Raw genomic sequence first — 22,400 nt, 5'->3', positions numbered from 1 at the left:
TAGAACTAGATGCTCTGCAGTACAGGAGATAGCCTACAATATGAAAGTCGTAGTTCTAATGCTGAACTTCTTTGGTCAAACTGTTTTATTTTGAACAGTGAAAAGAAATCCATCAAGAAATAACAAGAAAGTAAGAAAGTGGCAAATTCTCATTATGAATTATCTGTGCACATATGATTTCTGAATGCTTACAAATTTCTTTTGCTCAATTAACCTTTTGGTTACACAACATATGGTGCCCAAATCCAAATATACGCTACCTTCTCCAGACAAGGAGAAAATTCCTGAGAAACCCACTTCATTTTCAATTCAGTAAAGGACAAACAACATTAACAACTGTGACTCAGATTCAATTTTGATTTAAAACTAAATACAATACATAGGCAGGACCTTCTTTAACACTGTTGTAAATGAAACACCTATGTTGATGCATGTATGAAGTGAGAAAAGAAAAAAGGAGCAACATATAAGAACTCCAGTGCACTGATTCCAGTGCATTGCAATTCAGCATCTGGCATAACAGTGTTGCTGTGGCTTATCATTTGATTAAGATGGATCTAGTCATTCCTTTTAGTCCACACAGATACTTAAAATCTTGTCTACCACACATCAAATCAAGCCAAGCCTACCACAGAATGCATGGTTTTGTTGGAAGCCATTCTCTGTGAAGAACACTGAATGAAACTGACTTGGAAAGAAAGCTGGACAACTTCTCAGTAGGAGGAAAATTCAGCAAAGTACTAAATTGAATGTGATCTTATATGAAGAAAAGTCATTCTGCATGATTTTAGTAAATCCAAACATATAATCAAAATAGAACATTTCATATGCTGTTCCTCTGCTGTATGCTTATATTTTTTTCTTCTAGTAGTAAACAACAAATGCTACCATACTTTCATTTTGGTGCAAAAACATTTAAAGAGCCGTTGATAATAAGGAATATGTCAATTTATTTCTTTTGTTATGCTATTCTGCAAACTAAAACAAAACAGAGAAAATGCAGCCTTTTAAAAGAGCTAAAAATGCTACTGAAGCTACTGAAGTGTTTCCCTTTCTTAACAAAATGTAAAAGTAATCTTCACACAGATAAGCCAGAAAACAATTTTTAAAGTATCGTAAATAGCTTTTCTCTTTACTGTTTAAAATAATGAAGCATTTCAGTTTGTATTTTCTCATCACATGCACGTTTCAAATGAAAAATGAGTCTTTGTGAACATGCACTAGAGTAGAACATTCTGTTACTTAGCAACTTGTAACACTGTCAAGACCTTAAATCAATGTAATCATACTTAAAGAAAAAACATTTAAGAAGTAACACAGTTAGTTTATTTTTAATGAATATATTTTTGTTTATCATTATGTCTATTTCAAATTCCTTTATTTGGTTCTTCAGTTTGAGAGCGGTGAGGTGCTGGAACGGGCTGCTCAGAGAGGTTGCAGAGGTTACATCCCTGGAGGTGTTCAAGACCAGGTCAGATGGGGCCCTGGGCAACCTGGGCTAATCCTGTGATTCTATCATTCAGTTTAAATGTAAAACATTAATTCTAATATTTACTCAATTTCAATCCATATGAATACTGGGGATAATTCTGAACTTTGAGTTTTCCAAACAAGCAAGCTATCACTAAACTCTAATGCAAAAAAAAGTGAAAACAATGGACTTTTTCATTCAGTGACAGTCATAGAGCCTTTCAAATGGCAAAGTGACAATTAGGTGTGCACATAACTCCCCCAAAACTTACACTTCCTTCTTAAACTGTAGAGATGTATGATTTTCTCTCATGTTACAGAATTTTAGGTTAGAGCTCTAACAATTCTTGAGCTGACGAGAACACATAATGAGGATATAGAAAGATAGTACGTTTGGAAAGCAGAGATTACTTTATAAATTACTCTAGTTAGCTGGTTAGCATTCTGATCCATTCCAGGTGATTAGACAAATTGATTGAAAATAAATTAAATACTATTATTAGTGGATGCTGAGAAAATCTTTTCCTTCTGCTAAAGAAAGCTTCTGACGCAGATATAAGGCAGATTCTAACCGTTGGTTTTTTTTAAACAAAAATTTTTGACATTAAAGTGATCCGAATGGATTATTCATCTATCACAAATAGAGAAATTTTTCAGATTTTTGGAATTATTGCTTTTTTAAAATCTACTGGTATTTTTGATGTAGATGCTTACAGGTACATGGACTTTTCTAAACATTTCAGTTCCTTTGCGTGCATCCAACAAAGCCACGTCTTGTGGAGTAGAGATAATTACAGCCCCTGAGAAAAGAAAGTATGAAATATCATTAGTTCAAATTATGATTCGTAACTACTAAATATTTTGACTGTTTAGTAGGTTTTTTTGTATTGTTTTTTTTCAATTTAAGGAAGAAAATTATCCTATTTGCAGTGACCAAAATTGCATGAGATACAATGCGGAGCAATAAAAATAAGATGTTTTCACCCTATATTTTTCTATGTAGAAACCACTTACGTTTTCTAAATGAGAAAACTGATCTAGCTGTCTTATGACCATGAACAGATGATAGAATGGATGTCAGTAGCATTTCAGAGGCACAACACCCTCCATGCATGGGTCTTTGCAGTGGGAGCCCTAGCATCTGCAGAGCCTTCCCAGTTCACAAAGCACTGGGATAGGAAGCCCTGTCTTTCAGACGGCCCCATGCAATCCATGTGCTGACTGATGACATCTCTTCTGCGCGACAGTCAGCCGTTTCCAAACTCTGCCTGACAGCGCATGTGAATGTTTTCAACCAGTGTGCTTAACCTCTAGTTTACAAAAGGAAAATACAATCTGGTGTTTCACTCCTGACAAGCTGCCTATCTCTGCCTTATGTAATATTAGACTTAAGTCCAAAATCTCAACAGCGTATGTAACACATTAAGCAAACAATTTCCTATTGTTCTCTAAAACTCTGGAATGCAAATAATTTGCTGTTTTTCCTAAGCTGACCTGCTTCCAGTGACACAGCAAAGAATAATGTGGAATCCTTTCAGCTACATCCACATTTACGCTGGTCCTTTCAATGAACGGTACGGTTACATTTCACCGCCAACACTGAAATACAGACTTAATTCCACAAAATGAATGCACCCTAACTTAAATGTAGTCTACAAAATAGTAGCTTAGACTCACTGGCCTCTAGTCATGTAAATGATTTTTTTGTTGTTGCTGTTAAAAAAGTAATTGTAAAATGAAGATCTTTCAATACTTAGACAAAAAGCTTATTATAGCTGTCTCCTCAAACAAAACCAGGAAACTAGAATTTTCTGTTGAATGCATATACATGCATGTTAGCTGTACCACACAACAGGCTCTTGTCTACTTTTTTGTAGACAAAAATGTTCAGCATTCCCTGGATCTCCATGTAGCAGTTAACATGCAGTCAGCAAAACTTATTTCCGCATTTTCTGGACCAATATTTTTTAACAAGTCAAATGAATGGCATGAAGTACAGAGGTTATGAACAATCAAAACATCCACTATAACCACAGGCAGTTTATGTGGAAGGTGTTCTTTATTAACAAATTCTCTTGCTAGAGAACCTCACCCAAGGGGGGAAACTAACAAGATGAAATGATCTACTGCCATTTCCCAGACATTAGGCTGTCATGAATACAAACTCCCTGTACAAAAAAGAACTGACTTCGGAGATACATGAGTTAAAACTAGATTTGTAGACAGCCTGCACGATTTTTCCATAGAATGAAAGTCTATATGACCAAGAATCTGCTTGTCCTGACACTGTACAGGTCTCTCTTCTATTTTCCTTTTCACTCTGAAATGAATTATGGATATATATAAAACCTTTCACATTTTTTAAAGTTACCTTTGTTACTCCAGCTTGTGAGAATAAAGAAATCTGAAATCATCTCCTGTTGACACTGAGGACAAAACATCTTTGAAAAAGAGGCAACATCACAGTGCTTTGTCTGAAACTGTAACAGCAGCAGTACAAAGCCTCACTGAGACTATCTGCACAGTGGCTTAAGAAAGCAGAGAACAGCATTCACTAATCAGACTGGTAATGTTACTCAAGAATCTGACGCTTTCATAAGCAGTTTAAAGAAGGTTATTTTAAATTACTGTAATTTCATTAGGATTTGTCCTCTGGCTCTAAAGCACTTTCCTGGGGCTCCAACTACTTAACAGAATCATCACTAAGTGATTTACTTCACAATAACACAGAAGATAAAGGACATCTTCCAATTTAAATTTCTTGAAACAAAATGTAAATTAAAGGTGGTCTCAAGGAAGTGCTACTCACCAATTTTAATCACAACAGAATTAACTTTCACAGTAAGTTACTGATTTCATTTACTTCTTCTTATTAGAGGTAATCCTGACTCAGTTTTGAGCATGCTAATTTGGGAAAGTGGAAGTACACTTCAGTTCTTTGGTACAGTTCAGTAGCTTCTACCCTAGACTCCATTCATATATAATTCAGTAAGGATTAAATTCTTAAAATAAGCTGTAAACACGATACAAGTTTTAAAAGTTTATATTACAGCCACCAGAGATTTATTGACTTACAGAATTTGATGAGCCTTTTGAACTATTTATGAAATACCTCTTTGGTGAGTGATTACTTCTTTGCAATCAACTCAAACTCAGTCAAAAAACAAAAACAAAAACAAAAACACAGGACTGGAAGGGACTTCAAAGGTCTCCATTCCACTCCTAATACTGATATCTAAATCCATGGTAAACCCATCCAAAACTCATAAAGAGTAATTGATGATTAGAGAGAAGATTCAGAAACTTCATGGTCAGAAATCTATGTTTCACATACAGACTAAAACACCATAACCAGTTTGTACTGACTTACACCAACACACTTTAATCAGACTTTCTCTCTCCTTGGTACAACTGCTAGCCCAGCAAACTCAACCTGAAGCTCAAGAATTCAAGTACTTAGCAGCATTATTTTCTCCACCAGCAATAGAATATGGCAATGAGACTTTCCTTGGTGCTCCCCTTCACTGAATAAGTTTGCATGTTTAATTTGGAAAGCGATTCAAATGATGAGCAAGAAAGAACACAACTTCCCTTGCTGTTTCTGTTCTACATGTTTAATAGGAATATCAAACAGTAAAGAGTTATTTTGATCAATAAAGTAATGAAATATGACTGAATTCACACACACAGGAGGTCTCTTGAAGCAATACGTGCAATGTTTACACAAGCTTGACTGAATGAGGCAAATGAAGGCTGACAAATTGAACAGAGAGGCTGCAGAAACTATAATGTTATCACATTTCACATTAAAACATACTACAAATTCTATGTTAGCAGTTGCACGCAGAATAATTTCTATGCCTTGAGCATACTAAGGATATCTACCTTAAACACATTTAGGTTTAACTGACATATCACTTATTCATGCATTTCATTTATTTTCCTAACTCCATCGTATTTCAGCTGGCAAAAAGCTGATGCACTTTGCATTAATAAAAACTATGCTAACTCTATTTTGAATATTTAGCATGCATAATAGAGAGACAGAATGAACTGTGGTCTGTAACACTGATGTTTGCCTTTTTCTTTGAACCCCAGGTGCTTAATCCAAGTAAAAGAAACGTGTGCTCATGGAACACTGGTACTCGCCTTACTGGTGGACTGTTGCTTAGGAAATTAGAAATGCTAGCAAAGCTGACAAAGTTACGCATATAGAAAACATCACCTCTACTCAGCATGTCATGAAGTTTTGCATTAGACACCTTGGGTTACAAGGCACAAGGTGTTATCTCACCAACCCTTTGATATAGTCAACTTGAACCTAAGCAAATGACATGGGCTTTCTTTCAAGCAAGTGGAAAAAAAAAAAAAAAACAAGTCTAAAAAACAGCTAAGTTTACAAGATCTACCTTAGGATGAGAAGAACTACTCTCACACAGATTCCTTGTGTTGCTTTTTTTCCCACTCCAGTATTTACAAAGGCAGAATTCATAACCAGGCTATGACTCCCCCCATCAACATTAGATTACATCTAGATGATATCTCCCTGATTCTTATTATTTTAGTAAACAACATCAACCAGAAAACCTGTGGAGCGAGAAGTAACAGACCAGAAAGACTGACAGAGTTCTGAGGGAAAAAGACACAAAAAGTTATACTATGTCTCTCTACCAATCACGCCTGTTGATATACAGGCACTGAACACTCTTGCAGAGACACATCCACATAGCTGCCCATGGTCTGATCTGACCACAACACTCATTTTTTGTAGCTTTTGCTACCTCTTCCACTGCATCAGTTTTAAACTTCCAGGCAAGACCTCCAAGTTATAAATAGCCTAATAAACCTGAATCATCTCTACTGCAGATCTTCATAGGCCCTCTTATCTTACATTGAATTTCTTGTTATTTCATTGATAAAAAATGCCTGCAATTATAGGATACAGTTTGCACTTGAAGATGCAGAACAAGGTATTGCAAGAACAAAGACTTCAGTTTTTACTAAGATTTCAGCTGGAAATGCTTAAAGTTGTACTTACACTGGAATGTGTTCAGAGATGGGCAACGAAACTGGTGAGGTGTCAGGAGCACAGGTCTTAAGAGGAGCAGCTGAGGGAGCTGGGATCGTTTAGTCTGGTGAAGAGGAGGCTCAGAGGAGACCTCGTTGCACTGTACAACTTCCTGAAGGGAAGCTGTGATGAGGAGGGGTTTGGCCTCTTCTCCCAGGCAACAACAGGACCTGAGGAAATGGCCACGAGTTGTACCAGAGGAGGTTTAGGTTAGACATAAGGAGAAACTTTTTCTCTCAGAGACTGGTCAGGCACTGGAATAGCCTGCCCAGGGAGCTGGTGGAGGCACCATCCCTGGCAGTGTTCAAGAGGCAGCTGGATGAAGAGCTACGAGATATGGTTTAGTAGCTTGTGGTAGCAAGGGTAATGGGAGGGTGGTTCGACTAGATGATCTTGTTGGTCCTTTCCAACCTTGTGATTCTATAATTCTATGATAAGACAGAAAACTTGTCCATCTCCTTGGGTGAACCACATAAAGGAGTTCCTTCAGCTTTTGCATGGGACATTCTCATTGCAACTAGTAACACGAAAGAATCATTAGCATGACTTTCCTTTAAGGGATCTTTGAGATTCATAACACAGCTCAGAACTGTCCTGAAGGCTGGATCTTGGCTGCGTCCCACTTCCAGCTTGCATTTGTCAACTACAATTTGTTGACAACTGAAACAAACTATTTAATTGTACAACCTACAGTTACATGAATATAATCATCCATCTATAAAGTCCCAATGTTGTGATTGAGAGGTTTTTGCTGTTTTTTTTTTTTTAATCCATCCTAAATCCATGCCTTTTTGCTTTTCTGCAGTTATTTAAAATATCAGAATATAGCATGAGAGAAAGACTAAATTTCTAAGGTCACTTGAAAAAAAGAAGTATAAAAATGTGATACTAAAAATATTTGGCATTCAAAAACAGATGAAGTAAAATTTACCGTTATCAAAAACCCAGAAGACTTCCACAAAGAATCGTCAAAGATTTACCATAGAAATGAACAATGCACTTCCTACATAAAAGACGAAAGAAAGCTCAGAAATTGAGAAAAACATTGTGTATCATTGTTAGACTAAAAGGAAAGAAGATCAGATGCTTTGCAACTATGATTTGCATCAAAGTAAGAGATTTTCAACAAGGGGCAAATAGACACTTGCACAAAGAGCAGTGACAGAATACAGATACACCTCCCATCAAAGTATACATTGCATACAACTTGCATGGCTGCACTGGTTGGGTTTTTTTTTTTTTGATCATCTCTCTTCAGGAAAGAGAGGAAAATGCTGTCATACCTACTCAGATTGCATTTTTGGTTAATGTAAGATGACTCCTTTTTCTCATATCACAATTCTTTTTCCTGCTAATACCACCAATAACTTTTTTTTTTTTTTTTTAAGACCATTAACATTGGTTTTTTTTTTTAAATTATTTGAAAATCTTTTTTTTCCTCCCTTTTTTTTTAAATGCTTCTTTCTGAACAGACAGTCTATTTATTAATTGGAACTTCCTGTTCTTCCACACGATTATATGATGAGGTAGGATCCAGTTCTAACTGTCTGTTTGGGGTTTACATGGCAAAGTTTTGGTGTCAAGGGATTTGCAGGGGCGCCTCTGTGAGCAGAGTCCAGCACTGCCCCATGTCAGATCAGAGCCAGCTCCAGCTGCTCCTAAGGGGACCTGCCACTGCCAGTGCTGAGCAATGAGCAACACTGTGTGCGCCTCTGGTACAGCAGATTTGAGAAAGGGAAAAACTACTGTGGGTGAGAAAACGTGAGAGAAACAGCCCTGCAGCCATCAAGGTCAGTTTACAAGGAGGGCAGGAGGTGTTCCAGGCACGGAGCAGAAGTTCTTTCCTGCACAGGAGAGGACCATGGAGGAGCAGGTTGTCCCCCTGCAGCCCATGGGCACCAGGCAGAGATTTCCACGTGCAGCCATAGAGGAACCCACAGCACTGCAGTAGATGGCCTAGAGGAAGTACAGCCCATGAGAGCTCCTGCAGGAGCAGTCCCGGGCTGGAGCTGCAGCCCATAGAAAGGAGTCTGCAGCGGGGCAGTAGGACTGGCGGAGCTGCTGCCCACGGGGACTTGTGCTGCAGCAGTCCACTCCTGAAGAATGGGCCCCATGGTACAGAGCCATGCTGGAGCAGTACTTGGAAAATTGCAGCCTGTGGGAATCCTATGCAGAATCAGTTCAGAGACATCATCCCATAGGAGGCACCTCAAGCTGAAGAAGGGGCAGAAAGACCATGAATGAACAGCAGAGATGAAGCATTATGGACTAATCACAGCCCCCTACTCCCCTTTTACCCTGTACAACTAGAGGGAAGGAGGTGGGAGTGGATGGATTATAGAGGAAAGTGATTTTAGTATGCTTTTTGTTTCTCACTGTTCTAGTCTCTTAGTAATAAGCAATAATTATATCTCTCAGTGTTGAGTTTGTTTTGCCCATGACAGTAATTGGTGAGCAACCTCTGCATAGTGTCCACCCTTGAGCCTTTTTCCATGGTATTTTCTCCCTCTGCTCCTTTGGGGGGGGGGGGGGGGGGGGGGAAGTGAGTGCACTGCAGTGAGTTCAGTTGGCTGTCATTGTGAAACCACCACAGGGGCATACACTGCTATAACACAGCTGTCTACAAGGCTGCACCCCCGGTCTATATGGCATTGCATTAAATATGAATAATTTGGGTCAGCAGTTTAGCACATAACGGTTAGTAGAATGCTTTCAGAATTAATGAATTGGCCTTCAAGTTGGTAATATACCTCTACCCATTCCTCCCTCAGTTTACACTTTTGAACAGAAAAATATTATGATTTTTAAAGTTTAATTAGTAGAAATGTTTGTTGTTTTTTTTTTTAAACCGATGAGTCAAAATATCCTATTTATCACAATTCTTTGAGAATTCCTTTTTGATGTAAAACTCCTTTGGTAAATATTCAGTAAATATCCAAAGACAACACTCAGGAGACAATTAAGATTTGTGTTTGATGAAAAGTCATTAGGAAAAGCACAGAATTTGCAGGATAAGGCAACAAAAAGATGGCGGGATGTGTGTGCTGTATAGGTTTAAAATGTAGAAAGTGATGGAAGTCATTCCCTGTATGGCTAGCAATGACAACACTTCTTTTTTCATGGAACCTGAAATAAAACATAAAATAGCATTCACACTGCTTTTCACTTTGCTTATCTTGACAAATAATCTTTTCCAATTTTCAATAGCAGCCTTTTTAAAGCTTATAATAATAAGCTTATTATAATAATATATGCTTTGTGTGGAGAAAAAAAAATGTTACTTTTGAAAGACTGGAAAATTAAATGCACTGAAATAAAACAACACCTTTTACCTTTAGGTCTCCTGTATAAATTCACCACTGTAAGAAGTAAAAGACTGTTTAGCAAGATGTGAAATTCTTGGTTTGTCTCAGCCCACTTCTTACTGACCAGGTGCATATTTCTAATGGCTTTCACTGCCATGGCATCTTGAGGTCCAGAGAAAAAAGTCATATGACAAAGCTTAGCAAACGAAATGACAATTCCAGTATTAACCTGGAGCCAGATCTGTCAACTAAGACAGAGTGTCGTCTCCAAAGCTGTCAAGCTGTCACATTTGACTAATACTAACTTCACTTTAACGTTAATAAAGAATGGGCAACAGGCAGACTAACATAGTTAACAGCTTCCACAATTCAGCTTCTCTAGGAGGAAGTGCTTGCGCTAACAGGGCCCTGGGAACCCTTTTACAACAGGCAGGCACTTTATCCTACCCATGCATTAAGTAGCAGCACATCACAAACAAAGCCTTTCTGTCCAAGCTGATCTAGGATTTCTATGTGGAAAATAGACTGGCATCTGAAGAAAGAAGCCAGGGTGGAACAAAAATACCTATTGTGTTTCCATCTGCTGGATGGAAGTTTGTTGAAAAATGAGAAAAGCTACAGGTGATTAATGAACAGTATGTTAAATAAGATATCTGCTTGTAAAGCGACTAAGAATAATAAAACAAAAAAATCACAATAGTTATCTTGGTTGTCATATTTTAAAGAATACCTGCACACACAAAGCTGCCGTTTCAACTGAAATTGTGTGAGGCTGATATTCTCTTTAATGATGATCAGAACTAAAAGATATATTTTGTTGTGTTATGTATCCCTCTTTTAACATCCAGTGTTGCAATGCTACAGATTAACATGTCACATCTGAACAACTCTCCCCCAACACCTTTGCCATTGCTCTTTCTCACACTCACAGAAAAACTTTATCAAGTAACTGGCAAAAACATTCATCCAAGTTCTGTAAATTTATTTAGAGGAATTTTTTTTTTTTTTTTTTTTTTACACTGCCTGTCCCTAGGAAGCCATAGATAAGTAATGAAAACATAATGCAAATACTGTATCTCACATATGCATGCATGCAAATCAAAGTACAACTTTCATGCAAACTAGATAATGCACTTCTGAATGTGCTTAAGTAGGATATATATGCTGTCTCTGAGGAAAGAAAAATTATGCTGCTAATACCATGACTGTCCGAGGCATCCTCAAAGGAACAGCAAAGAACAAGAAAACTGAAGCGGAAACAGAATGGCACAACAACTACTTTCTGTAAAAATTAAAAATAAATAAAATAAAGACAGCACACTGTTTGGAAACATGAATTGCAAATGAAGATGGAGCTCATAAAAAAAACAGCAGAATCCTGTAAGCTGTTCCAAAGACATCAGCATTGATATTTGTGACACTATCTTCTGAACCCTTGAAAGTAACAATACTGAAGGAAATAAAGGTATGCTAAACAAGGCTATGGAGCATCGAACACACAGCAACCGATTAACCAGAGTAAAAAAAGAAAAAGAAGAGGAAAGTATGTATTGTCAAAGTTGTAATACACAAGAAGCAGCCCTTCCAAAGAGAATGAGAAATACCCACAACAGACAGCAGAGGAAATTCTACATAAATTGCTAAATTATAATCCATGTTAGAACACAAGGATTTAAAAATCTTCACCACTGCCTGCTATGTCTGTCTTATTCAAAAACACAATAGACTTACTTTTATGCTACAAGAGTTGACCTCACCTAACACATGAACTAATGTGAAAGGCAAATGTAAGCTGATGGCATCATTCCTAATTTTATGAAGTTCAGATAGAAGTAGTAACAAGATGAACTGAGCAACCATGGCAGTGATGTGATGTGATTTTAGAACTCAGCGTGCAATCTTCAGCTAGGAGGTTGTAAAAAAAAAAATCTGTCTTAAAATTTTTTTTTAAAACCCATAGTTAATAGTTTAAAGAGGTATGGGAAAGGAATTTATCTCCCTTATGGCATATAAAGAGAATCTGTACTGCTTGTTGTTGGTTTTAAGTAGTTTCCTTTATCTTAATTCAACATCTTGTCTACTTTGACGTACCTCAAAATTGAATTCAATAGGTATGAAAACCACATGCTTATGACAATGATATTTAACTGAAAACTTATTAAAATATTGAATAAAAATGAATAAATATTATTTACTAATTCTTCACTTTGTAACAGTCACACAAAAAAATGAGACCATTGCTATCAGTGAAAAAAAAATTAAATATCTGTTATATTCTGAGAAGCCACACTAGGAAAAAAAATCTTTCTAAATTAAGGTTTCCATTTGCTGATGCAGTGTATCAATTAGAAACGACTTCTGATCTCCCATAAACATACTACAACACAACTTAGAAAACTAGGAAATACAGGACTAAAGTGCGTTCTAACACCACTCCTCTGCAAGAGAGGACAGTGCAGAAGCACCACAACCAGTGATACTTCTGAAGTCAGTGTAGAATTCTGGGGGAAAAGAACACAAAATCTCAGGAAGATCAAGAATCTGTTGACCTCCCTGCTAAGTAAGTAAATAACAATTAAGAATATAACATGATATTTTAAAACAACTCAATCTACACCTCCTGGATTTCATAGTTTTATTGCCTTTACATACAAGATTTAATGTGAAATTCTATCTTACCAAAAACTTCATACCACTGTTATACTATACATCATTGCTAAAAACCTTGGTAGTAAAAAGCCCTCCTGATCTGCTACCATGACTCCAAAAGTAATGCCTACTTTATTATGCTGGCTGACAATGTCACAGGCAAATTTTGATCATTTTGATGGGATGACAGTAGAAGTTGAACCTTCCCACCAACATTCCATTACATTTTGTTGCTATGTGAAAGATGTCAGCAGAGGGGCACTCTGACAAAACAGCATCTAACATGGAAGTGCATGTGAAGAAAAGGTATGGAACTGAATTCCTCCAGGAGGAAAAAACTGCAGCCACTGACATTTGTCAATGCTTTCTGAATGTTTATGGAGACCAAGTAGTGAATGTGAGCACAGTGAGGCAGTTGGTGGTGCATTTCTGCACTGGCTACAGCGGGTCACCTCCACTGGTGCAGATCTGCATGAGCGTGGCATGCAGGCTCTTATTCACAGCTGCCAAAAATGCATAGCTAATGGTGGTGACTGTTGAAAAACAGTGTTTGGTAGCTGAGAATTTGCTCTATCAAGTAATGTTATTGTGATGATCTTTGTAGCTGTTGTCGTTTCCATAGAAATAAATAGGAGGCATTACTTTTGTACTGACCTATGTGTTCAACATGCACTAAGTACCAATACTAAGAGTTGGTCTCAATGATGCTTGTGGGTCCCTTCCAACTCACAACATCCTATGATTCTTTATCTGAGAAAATGGGTTTGACTCATGTTTTCTTCGCATCATACATTTGAGGTCACAGATAAGCAAAGGCAATAGAAGACTCTTACTTTTTAAGGGAAAAATTCATTAAATCCTTTGTTACAATTCGGTTATTTGTTACCTTTCACCACTCAACACAATCAGAGAGAGCAGAGTGAACCCCCTGAGGTTATTAACAATTTGGGGGCAACAGCATTGCAGCTGAATTAACATTTGAGTTTCATATATGTTAAAATACTTAGGTTTTTCTAAACTTAACATCATGGAAGCTTGTGAGATACCACCACATAGCTTCAGCACTAGATTTAACTTTTTTAGACATTCAGTCTTGTAGATACATGAGTAACTATCATTACCACACAAGACTGCACCTTACAAGATAAATATACTGTTTGCCTGATTTTAAAATGAATCCCTTCATCCCACTAAGTTCCTAACATTAGACAGGTTATTGGCAATTGCTTCTGTTGAAGTATGTCAGACAGGTAAGACCATTACGCTGCATTAGATCTCGTGAGATGCTAAGCAGATCCTTTCACAAGCAGTATTTCTAACTCCTGCTTAAGTCAATGGGATTAGAAGGCAACCTATATATCTCAAGACTGATTTGTCAAAGTTCATATCACCTACAAAAATTCAAATTCATAACACAAGAGGAAAATGAATGCATCAGTGCATTACAGTGCTGCACAGTTTAACTGAATACATGCTGTGCGTTAACAGCATTGCCAGCTTCTAATTAAAAAGCAATCATGAAGAAAAACAATTTTATTGTATTAACTTTAATACGTAGCAGCTAGAGACAAAGGAACTACTCTTCTGTATTAGCCTTAGCAGTCTTTGGCATACCTGCCTTTCTTTCCAAAATACTGAAATAGTTGACTTCTCAATCTTTATGAAGCTCAAAAGAATACAACACAATCTCAATGCAGACATGTTAAAAATCCCGGAGAGTATTTTTCCAACACTATTCTACTGACAAAATAGTTACTTAGTGTGTTAGAAAAACGATTAATAGAATTTTTACCAGCATTATTAAAAATTACTTCTCTAATGCTAACAGACTTAATTTCAAATCTCAGAAACAGTCAAATGATGCATGTACCTGCAATTGGAATATTCTGTGAGATGGACAGCTGTACATCTCCAGTCCCAGGTGGCATATCAATCACTAAATAGTCCAGTTGACCCCAGTCAACCTAGAAGAAAACAATAAAATTATGTTGGAGTTTTGGAGGGTTTTTATTTAAGGCACTTTATAGGACACAAGGACTGAAATAAAAACGTTATGTAGAACAGGTGAACCAAGGGCACCTCAAAGATTGATACTGAGACAATGTCATTCGTTGTGTAACAAATACTGCATAGAACTGTTTCCATCAATTTTTGACTAATTTTTCTTACTACTTATCAATTCTTTGAAATTATGTACAGTCTTCTCAGCAATCCTTTTTTGGTTGTTTCTGTGAGGTTATTCATGCATGGAGGACTATTGGTACTGAATGTACTGACATTTACTAGGAAAAAGGGCTGCTTATTAAAAAAATGATTTGTTAAATTAAAGTCACCAGGTATAATATACAGATCTACAGCATACATAAGACATCACAGAATAAATCAAGATTACTGGTTGCTAGGCATCAAATGAGAGTGATGAAAGGTCCTAGGCTCAAATCTGGAATTGCTGTGATTACTCATGTTCTTGACCAGTACAGACTTCCCGGTGAGCTAAATAACTCCTTGGAACGCTGTGTACTTCAATGCACATTCTCCATGAGCTCCAATGCAGGGTAGCTGTTGAGCAACGCAGCCCCTCCTAACCCAAGAAAGGAAACAGTACTACTCCATATTATGTAAAGCCAAGCTATGATTTGCCTAAACATTTCCCAGTGGCTAACTAAGCCTTAAAGACCCATGATTCGACTCTGACTTGGTGTAGGTTAATATCAGAGCACTCCTTCTAGCCAGCAATAGCGAAATGAGGGCTTTTGTCTCTGCAGTACAGAAGCTTTAGAAATCATAGCCACATTACAAACAGTGAAGATGCACAAACGTCTCCCCTTGCTCTTCTGTCCACATAGACAATGTGATTATACGCTCTACCTGATTCAAACTACAGATGCAGCCTCTGCCCTGCACTAAATAAGAAAATGCCAAACAAGAATAGAATTTCATCTTCTCTTATTTTGCACGTTTCCTTAATGTCATCTGAACAGCAAAAACAATTGCCATTTTTGCCTGTCTCCAGTTATTGTTCTGGAGTGTCAGACTTTGTCAAGGGAATGTTCATTTCATCAAGTCTTTGTACAGATGAAGATGCTGGGGAAGCACAAACAATGCTAAATCCACCCCACTAACACAGTGTAGCAGTCCAGCAAAAAACAGAATGGTTCAGGGCTGACTGATAAAGACAGAAGATTTCAAAGCACTTCCTGGAAAAGGTGAATGGGAAAGGTAAGTTACCAAATCTTACTTTAGGCATCTAAATTAGGGATTCTGAATTGATGTCAGGCCCTCCTCCCATTCCTCATTTCCTTTAGAAATGCTGCAGGAACACTAAATGGTGCCAAAGACCATTTCTAGCTAAACAGAAAATGCTACTTTTTTTTTATAACCATAGCAAACACTGCACATGCTTTTTTATATTTAGCATTGATCTATATTACAATACTATCAATATTTTGCCAGTGAAAATGACATATGCTGAGCAGATTTCTTAAGTAATTAACATTCATAATCATATCAAGATTATAATTCCAAGGAATAATCTCACTTATGTGCAAAAATGTACACCCTAAACATAAGCATGAGATACAGAAGCCAGATTATTTTTAAAAAATCTATCATTTTTACTTATTTTTCTTATCTTGTTTTGTAATTAGCAATATTAATTACATACCACTGCTTGAAGATGTCTCCCTTTCCCGAGAAAATTAACTCTGCTCACATGAAGGCATGAACTTCAAATTTCTAAGTTTCTTAATTAAAAATTAACCATTACAAAGGTGACAAACTGAAAGGTTATTGATACAGATGCTATAAAGTAGCAGTAGCTTACAACAAGAGAAAAGTCAAATTCCTTAAAGATCTTCACCTAAACACATCCGCCATAAGAGGTGTATATTTAAATATAAAAGAATAGAGTCTTCATGATAATCACAGCCATTTTGGAACAATAATGTAGTGAGTGTTTAGTTCATACAAAGGATTACATCAAAATGCTTTTTTTCCCGTTGTGTCTTTATAAGACATGATCCTGGCATCTTTTGTTAAGCCTAAATTTACAAGTGCACTCATCGTGTTCTTCCTTAAGTTTTTCTGCAGAAACTTCAAATAAGCTCATTTTTTGTCTTCTGCCTTGCACCAAGATGCAGTCCTGAAACACATATGCAACTATCCATCCCTACTATAATTCTGACTCTCTTACCTAGTCTGCCAAAACCAGTTATGGCTGTAGAAAAACTTAGATACTGAGTAGTTTCCAGTTCTTTACTGCATAAGCTCAGCTTCAAACATCACCTCAAAGAATATTTCAAAATAGTCAAAAAAACAAAACCAACCAAACAAAAAAACCCTCACCACCTTTACCAGGGATGACTGAATAAGCTGCTTTCAAAATGCACTTTGTAGAATAGGAGAAAGGGTACATAAATTTGAAGGCATCAGAGCTATGTGCCTCAACCTTGCTCAGTAAGTGACCCCATGACAAGAATTTCACGGATAGCACTGTAAGTAGTGATTTTTGTTCAAGTTATAAACCTCTGTGAACAGATGTTAACAATGGAATCTTAAGCACATGGTGAACTTCATGGTAAATCTCATTGCTAGGCAACAAAAAATACTCTTAACACACAGGGCAATTACATTATAATGCTTTAGCTAATTTATGGCACTGAAATCACCTTATTTCTTTATTTTCTTCAAATTAATTGATTGAAAAAAATTATCTTCAAATTAACTGTGTTCTGCTATAATTCCTACAAATCTGACAAGAAAAAGAAATGGGGAAAGTACACCAATATAGCAGCAGCATAAAGGACATTTTGCTGCTCTACACAGTAGCAGCAAGACAGGCTCCTGTCATGCTAGTTCAAAAATAAACCAAGAAAGATATCTAGATGTGCACGTGTTGAATATGGACCAGAATTATCCTCCAAACAACTCAGAATTGCACCAGTACAACTGTTGGAAGTTGGATGGCAAACTGGATTGGAAAACTGCTCCTCATTCAAAATAACTTTTTTTTTTTCTTTTCTTTTCTTTTTTTGGATTGTTAAAAAGAACTAAGCTACTGTTTTTGCCTGGGAGCGAACAGTATCCTGTAGCCAGTATGGGCCTGTTTGGATGCAGGCTGAAGAATTCTGCACCTCACCACATTTCACTCTGCAGACTCCTGCTTACTGCATAACAGGAGTATGACGAACACTGGAGTTCAGTTGCTCCTCCATCACCCTCCCACAGGAGTATGCAATACGACAGGCTTTTATTAAACACATTATTGAATATAATTTGGAAGGTGTAACTATCCGTTATAGAAATGCACACATTATTAAATGAGGGGGAAAAAAAAAGTCTTTTACTAAATACTGATAAAGCAGAAAAAAGAAAAAGAGACATTTTTAATTAACTTAAAATTGGAACATATAATCATAGGAGTGGCTTTCTGAAGTCTCTTATTGTCATTCTTTCAACATTATTAAAATGGGATGTATAATCAAGCTGTGATATAAAACACTAATTTGAATGCAAATCTTGTTTATATGCAAGAATTCACCAACTGAGGATCACCAGTCCTCATGTTCTCCTACAGTTCTAAGTGCGCCTGCATGCAAATATCTTTGCATACGAGTAAATGAGCTCAACTTAACAGCGCATTACACTAAAGGAGTTCCCTTTGCAAGCACTAAGCAGACAGCAGTTACAAAAGCCTGCCTTGCAGCATATGTAACCTGTCAGCACCTCCACCCGTGTCTAAGAGTGCTAAAACCTTCAACGTTCTAATATACAGTGTGCAAAACATTTCAAACCATAGAAATATAATTTTGTTTTCCTTAAGTATATCATTCATCTTTCTTTAAAAAAGGTTTAACTTGACATTTATTGTTAAGCAACATAATTAAGCACCATGTGCTTCTGTGTTTTTTCCCTTGCTCAGAAACACCATGAATGCTTCCATGTAAATTACTTGAATCAATCACTGTTTATGTGACAATTCATAATCAAAGCACCAGATATGCATTTTGAGCAAGGGTTCCAAATAGCAAGACAAACCTCAGAGCACAGAAAAAAATATGGCATTTCTGTTGAGGAATTAAGTCTGAGAATCCTGTGTGCATGAGGTAAAAGTGACAGAATATTAGCACAGAAGAAGGATTTCTGCTCGTGGTTTTGAAGTAATCCTGGTGTTTGGTAAATAACAGAAGATATTATTTATTTGTTCTTACTAAGAGGAATTCATGCAGAGTTTCAATCAAGCAGCACTGCAGGTGCAGACTTGGCAGCAGCCAGCCAAGCTCTGAACACCAGTATCAGAAAAGTTTAAGAGCTACATTGCAGACAGCCTAAGGTCTATTCCTGCCTACCTCCCCTCCTCCTAACCACTGTGTTGGGTATATATATGTGATTTAGTGCAGGCAAACAGCTGAACAGAACAAAGCTCAGAAAATTTGTTGTAAACTCAGTATGAACATGCACAGAAGTTTTCATATATCTGTTAATGCATGAAATAAACATTACAGATGAATTCCCTAGAAACTTACTTAAATAATCTGCCCAAAAACAAATAGACAGTGGGGATTAAAATGCAGTTTCACATTACATGAATACAGATTATTCATAGTATGACAAAACTTACAATATTGTAATTTAAAAAAAATATGTACTTATCCTCACAAATATTTGATAAACTAAAGAACAGGAGATGCTCAGTCCCTACAGAAACTTTCTCTCCACTACTGAAATAATTACTTGCACCACAGCAGCTTCTTACACTATAGCAGCAGACTCCATAGTGCTTAATGCAACTTGACACTTTCTGAATGAAGAACACTGCCCCTCTGACTTGTCCTACGAAGCTTAACCAATCTTGAAGACTTGCAATTTAACACCACAAAAAACTGATGCACTGCAGTAATTCAAATTCCCTCTATGGTATTTTTGAGCAGTCACTTTTTTTTTTTTTTTTGTAAAGTTCAGAGAGAAATTGAGGTGAAGCCTAAGAACAGTCTTCTCCAACAATTTCCATAAGGAGAAGGAAATTCTCCTCTTCCTCTTGAATATAAACTTTAAGTGCCTAGAAGTCAGAGCTGTGTTCAAGTCAACCACTGAAATGGGAACTGGCCACTTCCTTCTCCCTGATGCTTATTTTTACAACATTAAGATCTGAAAGCAGATGAGGAATATGGTGCAATAAGCCTGAGGTTTTGTCACCCTTCCCAATACAACCTACAGGTTAACCCACCCAGGCTATCATATCCCAGAAGACACAATAACAAGGAGTTTGAGGACAGGAACTTGACACCAGGCTCCTACCCAACCACAGGAAGACCAGCCAAGGCTGCATCAGTCTCAGAGGCACCGAGATGAGGAGCAGCTTGACATGTCCTCAAGAGTCTGTGGCTGGTCACTGGAGATAAGTGAAAAGGAGTAGCTTTGTGCATCCCCAAAGCAATTACTGAAGATACCATCAGCAATATTGTGTATAAAAATCTCCCACTACATTTGAGTTATTACTATGGAAGAACCTTTGTGAGATGAAACTCTTATTTCACAGCGCTTCAAAGCACTCTCTAAAAGAAGACAGTTTAAGAAACAAACTGTGTTATGCAGTCAGTCTTGAGATTGATTATTCAACTGCGGCTCTCTACCCTTGACCCACAAACAGCCTGTACTATATAACACAGAACACTTTTCTTCAGAAATACGCCTTCTTCCTGTTCCGTGATATAAAGTTGTCTGCAGTTCAGCTTCTCAATAATGATGTTCAGAAAATAATTGTGGAAGACAATTTTCTCTTCTTATGCCTTTCAGCAATAAAGTTAAGCAAAAAAAAAAAGAAAGAAAATTAACATAAATCTAAACAAATTGGAAGAAAGTGAGTTAGTATCACATTATCCAATTAAACTAATAACCAGGTTGGTGCAATTGCTTTACAGATATCACCTAAACAATTAAGCCTCTTAGAGCTCTGCCTAAGCACAGAGGGACATCAGCATTATTTAACTATCAGTCCCAAAGTTAACAAACCACTCCTAAGGCAGCGTTATTAGGAATCCATTTCAGCTCGTAAGATTTACATATGTTGTCTGCATAACAGATATCAAAAGGGAGAAATTTATTAAACCAGCCCTCCACATATGATTTAGCCAGTATTTCTCTAACGATGTTAAAAGCTGACGTGTAATTCAAGACTGAATGCCTAAGCTATACAACAGAAAGCTATTTGCCTAATTCTCTTTACAAGTCATTTAACTTCTTTAAACTTCAGTTTATATTCTGGTTAAAAAAATAATTGTTATTTAATTTATTAATACGTTAATACAGGCACAATTTTGTGACTCATTGAGAAACTGATTTCACATTAGTACTTAAGCTGAAAAATATTAAATTTAAAAAGTAAAAAAAAAATCTGTTTAAGTGTATAATGCTTTTTTGTACAGAATACAGGATTTCAGGACATAAGTCTTAAAGACCTTCAAGAAAAAGATGACAGAAGAAAATAACATCATAGATGTTGTTCATATCACTTAAGATGCTGCTGAAGAAAACTCTCCAATATTACCATAAAGAGAATAATATAAAAATTGGAAAAGAATCAATTAGATGTAGACCACTGAACTGAGGCCAGAGATAGTAAATCTCAATACAGAGCTAGATTTTCTGTCTGTTGAGATGTTATCTAACCTCAGAATAAGCAGCCTTGAATTGAAACATTAATTTTCAACAATAAAGTGTTACATGCATCTATTTTAGAATAACCTATTTTCCCACAGACGTTGACAAAATTCTATTGTCCAAACTTTATGTACTTAAAATTCACAAGCATATCCTCCCTAGTCACTGAATTCTGAATAGTCTACCCTTGCTAATGAAATCAGCATTGGACTCTGCTCGGCTTACCCTGGAGTACAATAATCAACGCATCCAACAAGAAACAAGAAATCACAGCAAGGCCACATAGTAAGTATATGGAACTTTTTGCTTCCACAGGAAGACTCAAGGGGGTGAGAGAGTGGAAAGAGTGTTAAGCGAGAACACAGGCAAGAGCAAGCAGAGTAAATCACTGACTCACTGGGATTCTTAACCATGGACTGGTCCATAGAATGCGAGCTGATACAAGTTTTCTGTTAAATGAACTGCCTTTAGGTTAGAAAGGAGCAAAGCCAACTGCATACAGATTGTCTTTGCAAAGAGTGGAATACAAAACATGTATTAAAAGAGCAGACAAGATACAACAAACATAAATAAATCTAAGAATTATGTACATTTTGCATTTGCATACACAACTTTTAAAATTAAAGATGTGCTTACTGTTAAGGTAGTAAAAGCATTTACTACGGATTAGACAAACAATCTATGACAGCTTCATACATAAGATTGCCAAAATAACTGCCATGCTTGCAGGTTCATGCTTTTGCATCTACCCATGCCCTCAGTTCCAGTTCTGCAACAATAAATAAGAAGTGCTATTTGTAATCTAAAGCTAATTAAAGTAATTTGCTGAAAATGCTGATACCATGAATTTAGGGTCATTAAGGGATTACTGCCAAAAAAGGATCAGGTTCTATATTCTCATCTCCATTCTAGATTTTTATTCAACTCCAATTCTTACTTCTTAATTAATATACAAAAAAACCCCAATATTGTTTACATCTAGCACAAAAAAAAAAACCTTAAAATGAGCACTGATTTAACTACACAGAAAAAGAGGCATATTCCAAAGGCATACTTCTGCTTTAAACTATTTTTCTTTTAAAAGACATTGCTGATTGAGCAAAAACAAAACAAAACAAACAAAAAACCAGAAGAGTGGTAAGGCTTTTTGGGTCAGGAGGAAAAAAAAACACATTAATCTTAGGTCCCTTTAGTACAATTATTTTACATTTGTGTCAATCATTTAGTAAGTGAGAAATAATCACTTTCTG

General features: G+C 36.7%; 1 protein-coding gene across 1 annotated transcript in view; it reads right to left on the bottom strand.

Moving 5' to 3' along the window:
- The window catches only part of NUBPL (nucleotide binding protein like), an 82,965-nt gene that overhangs the window by 19,474 nt on the left and 41,091 nt on the right, over window positions 1-22,400 (bottom strand). Inside the window, exons 7-8 of the mRNA XM_421229.6 lie at window positions 14,363-14,456; window positions 2,185-2,270 (exon numbers count right to left, since the gene is read on the bottom strand). Coding sequence (XP_421229.2) covers window positions 2,185-2,270; window positions 14,363-14,456 — 180 coding nt within the window. The remainder of the gene's footprint in view (window positions 1-2,184; window positions 2,271-14,362; window positions 14,457-22,400) is intronic.

Source organism: Gallus gallus, chromosome 5 (genome assembly GCF_016699485.2).
Source record: "Gallus gallus isolate bGalGal1 chromosome 5, bGalGal1.mat.broiler.GRCg7b, whole genome shotgun sequence".
NCBI lineage: Eukaryota > Metazoa > Chordata > Aves > Galliformes > Phasianidae > Gallus > Gallus gallus.
Note: the sequence above shows the minus strand (reverse complement) of the source record. Positions and strands in the feature narration are given on the sequence as shown.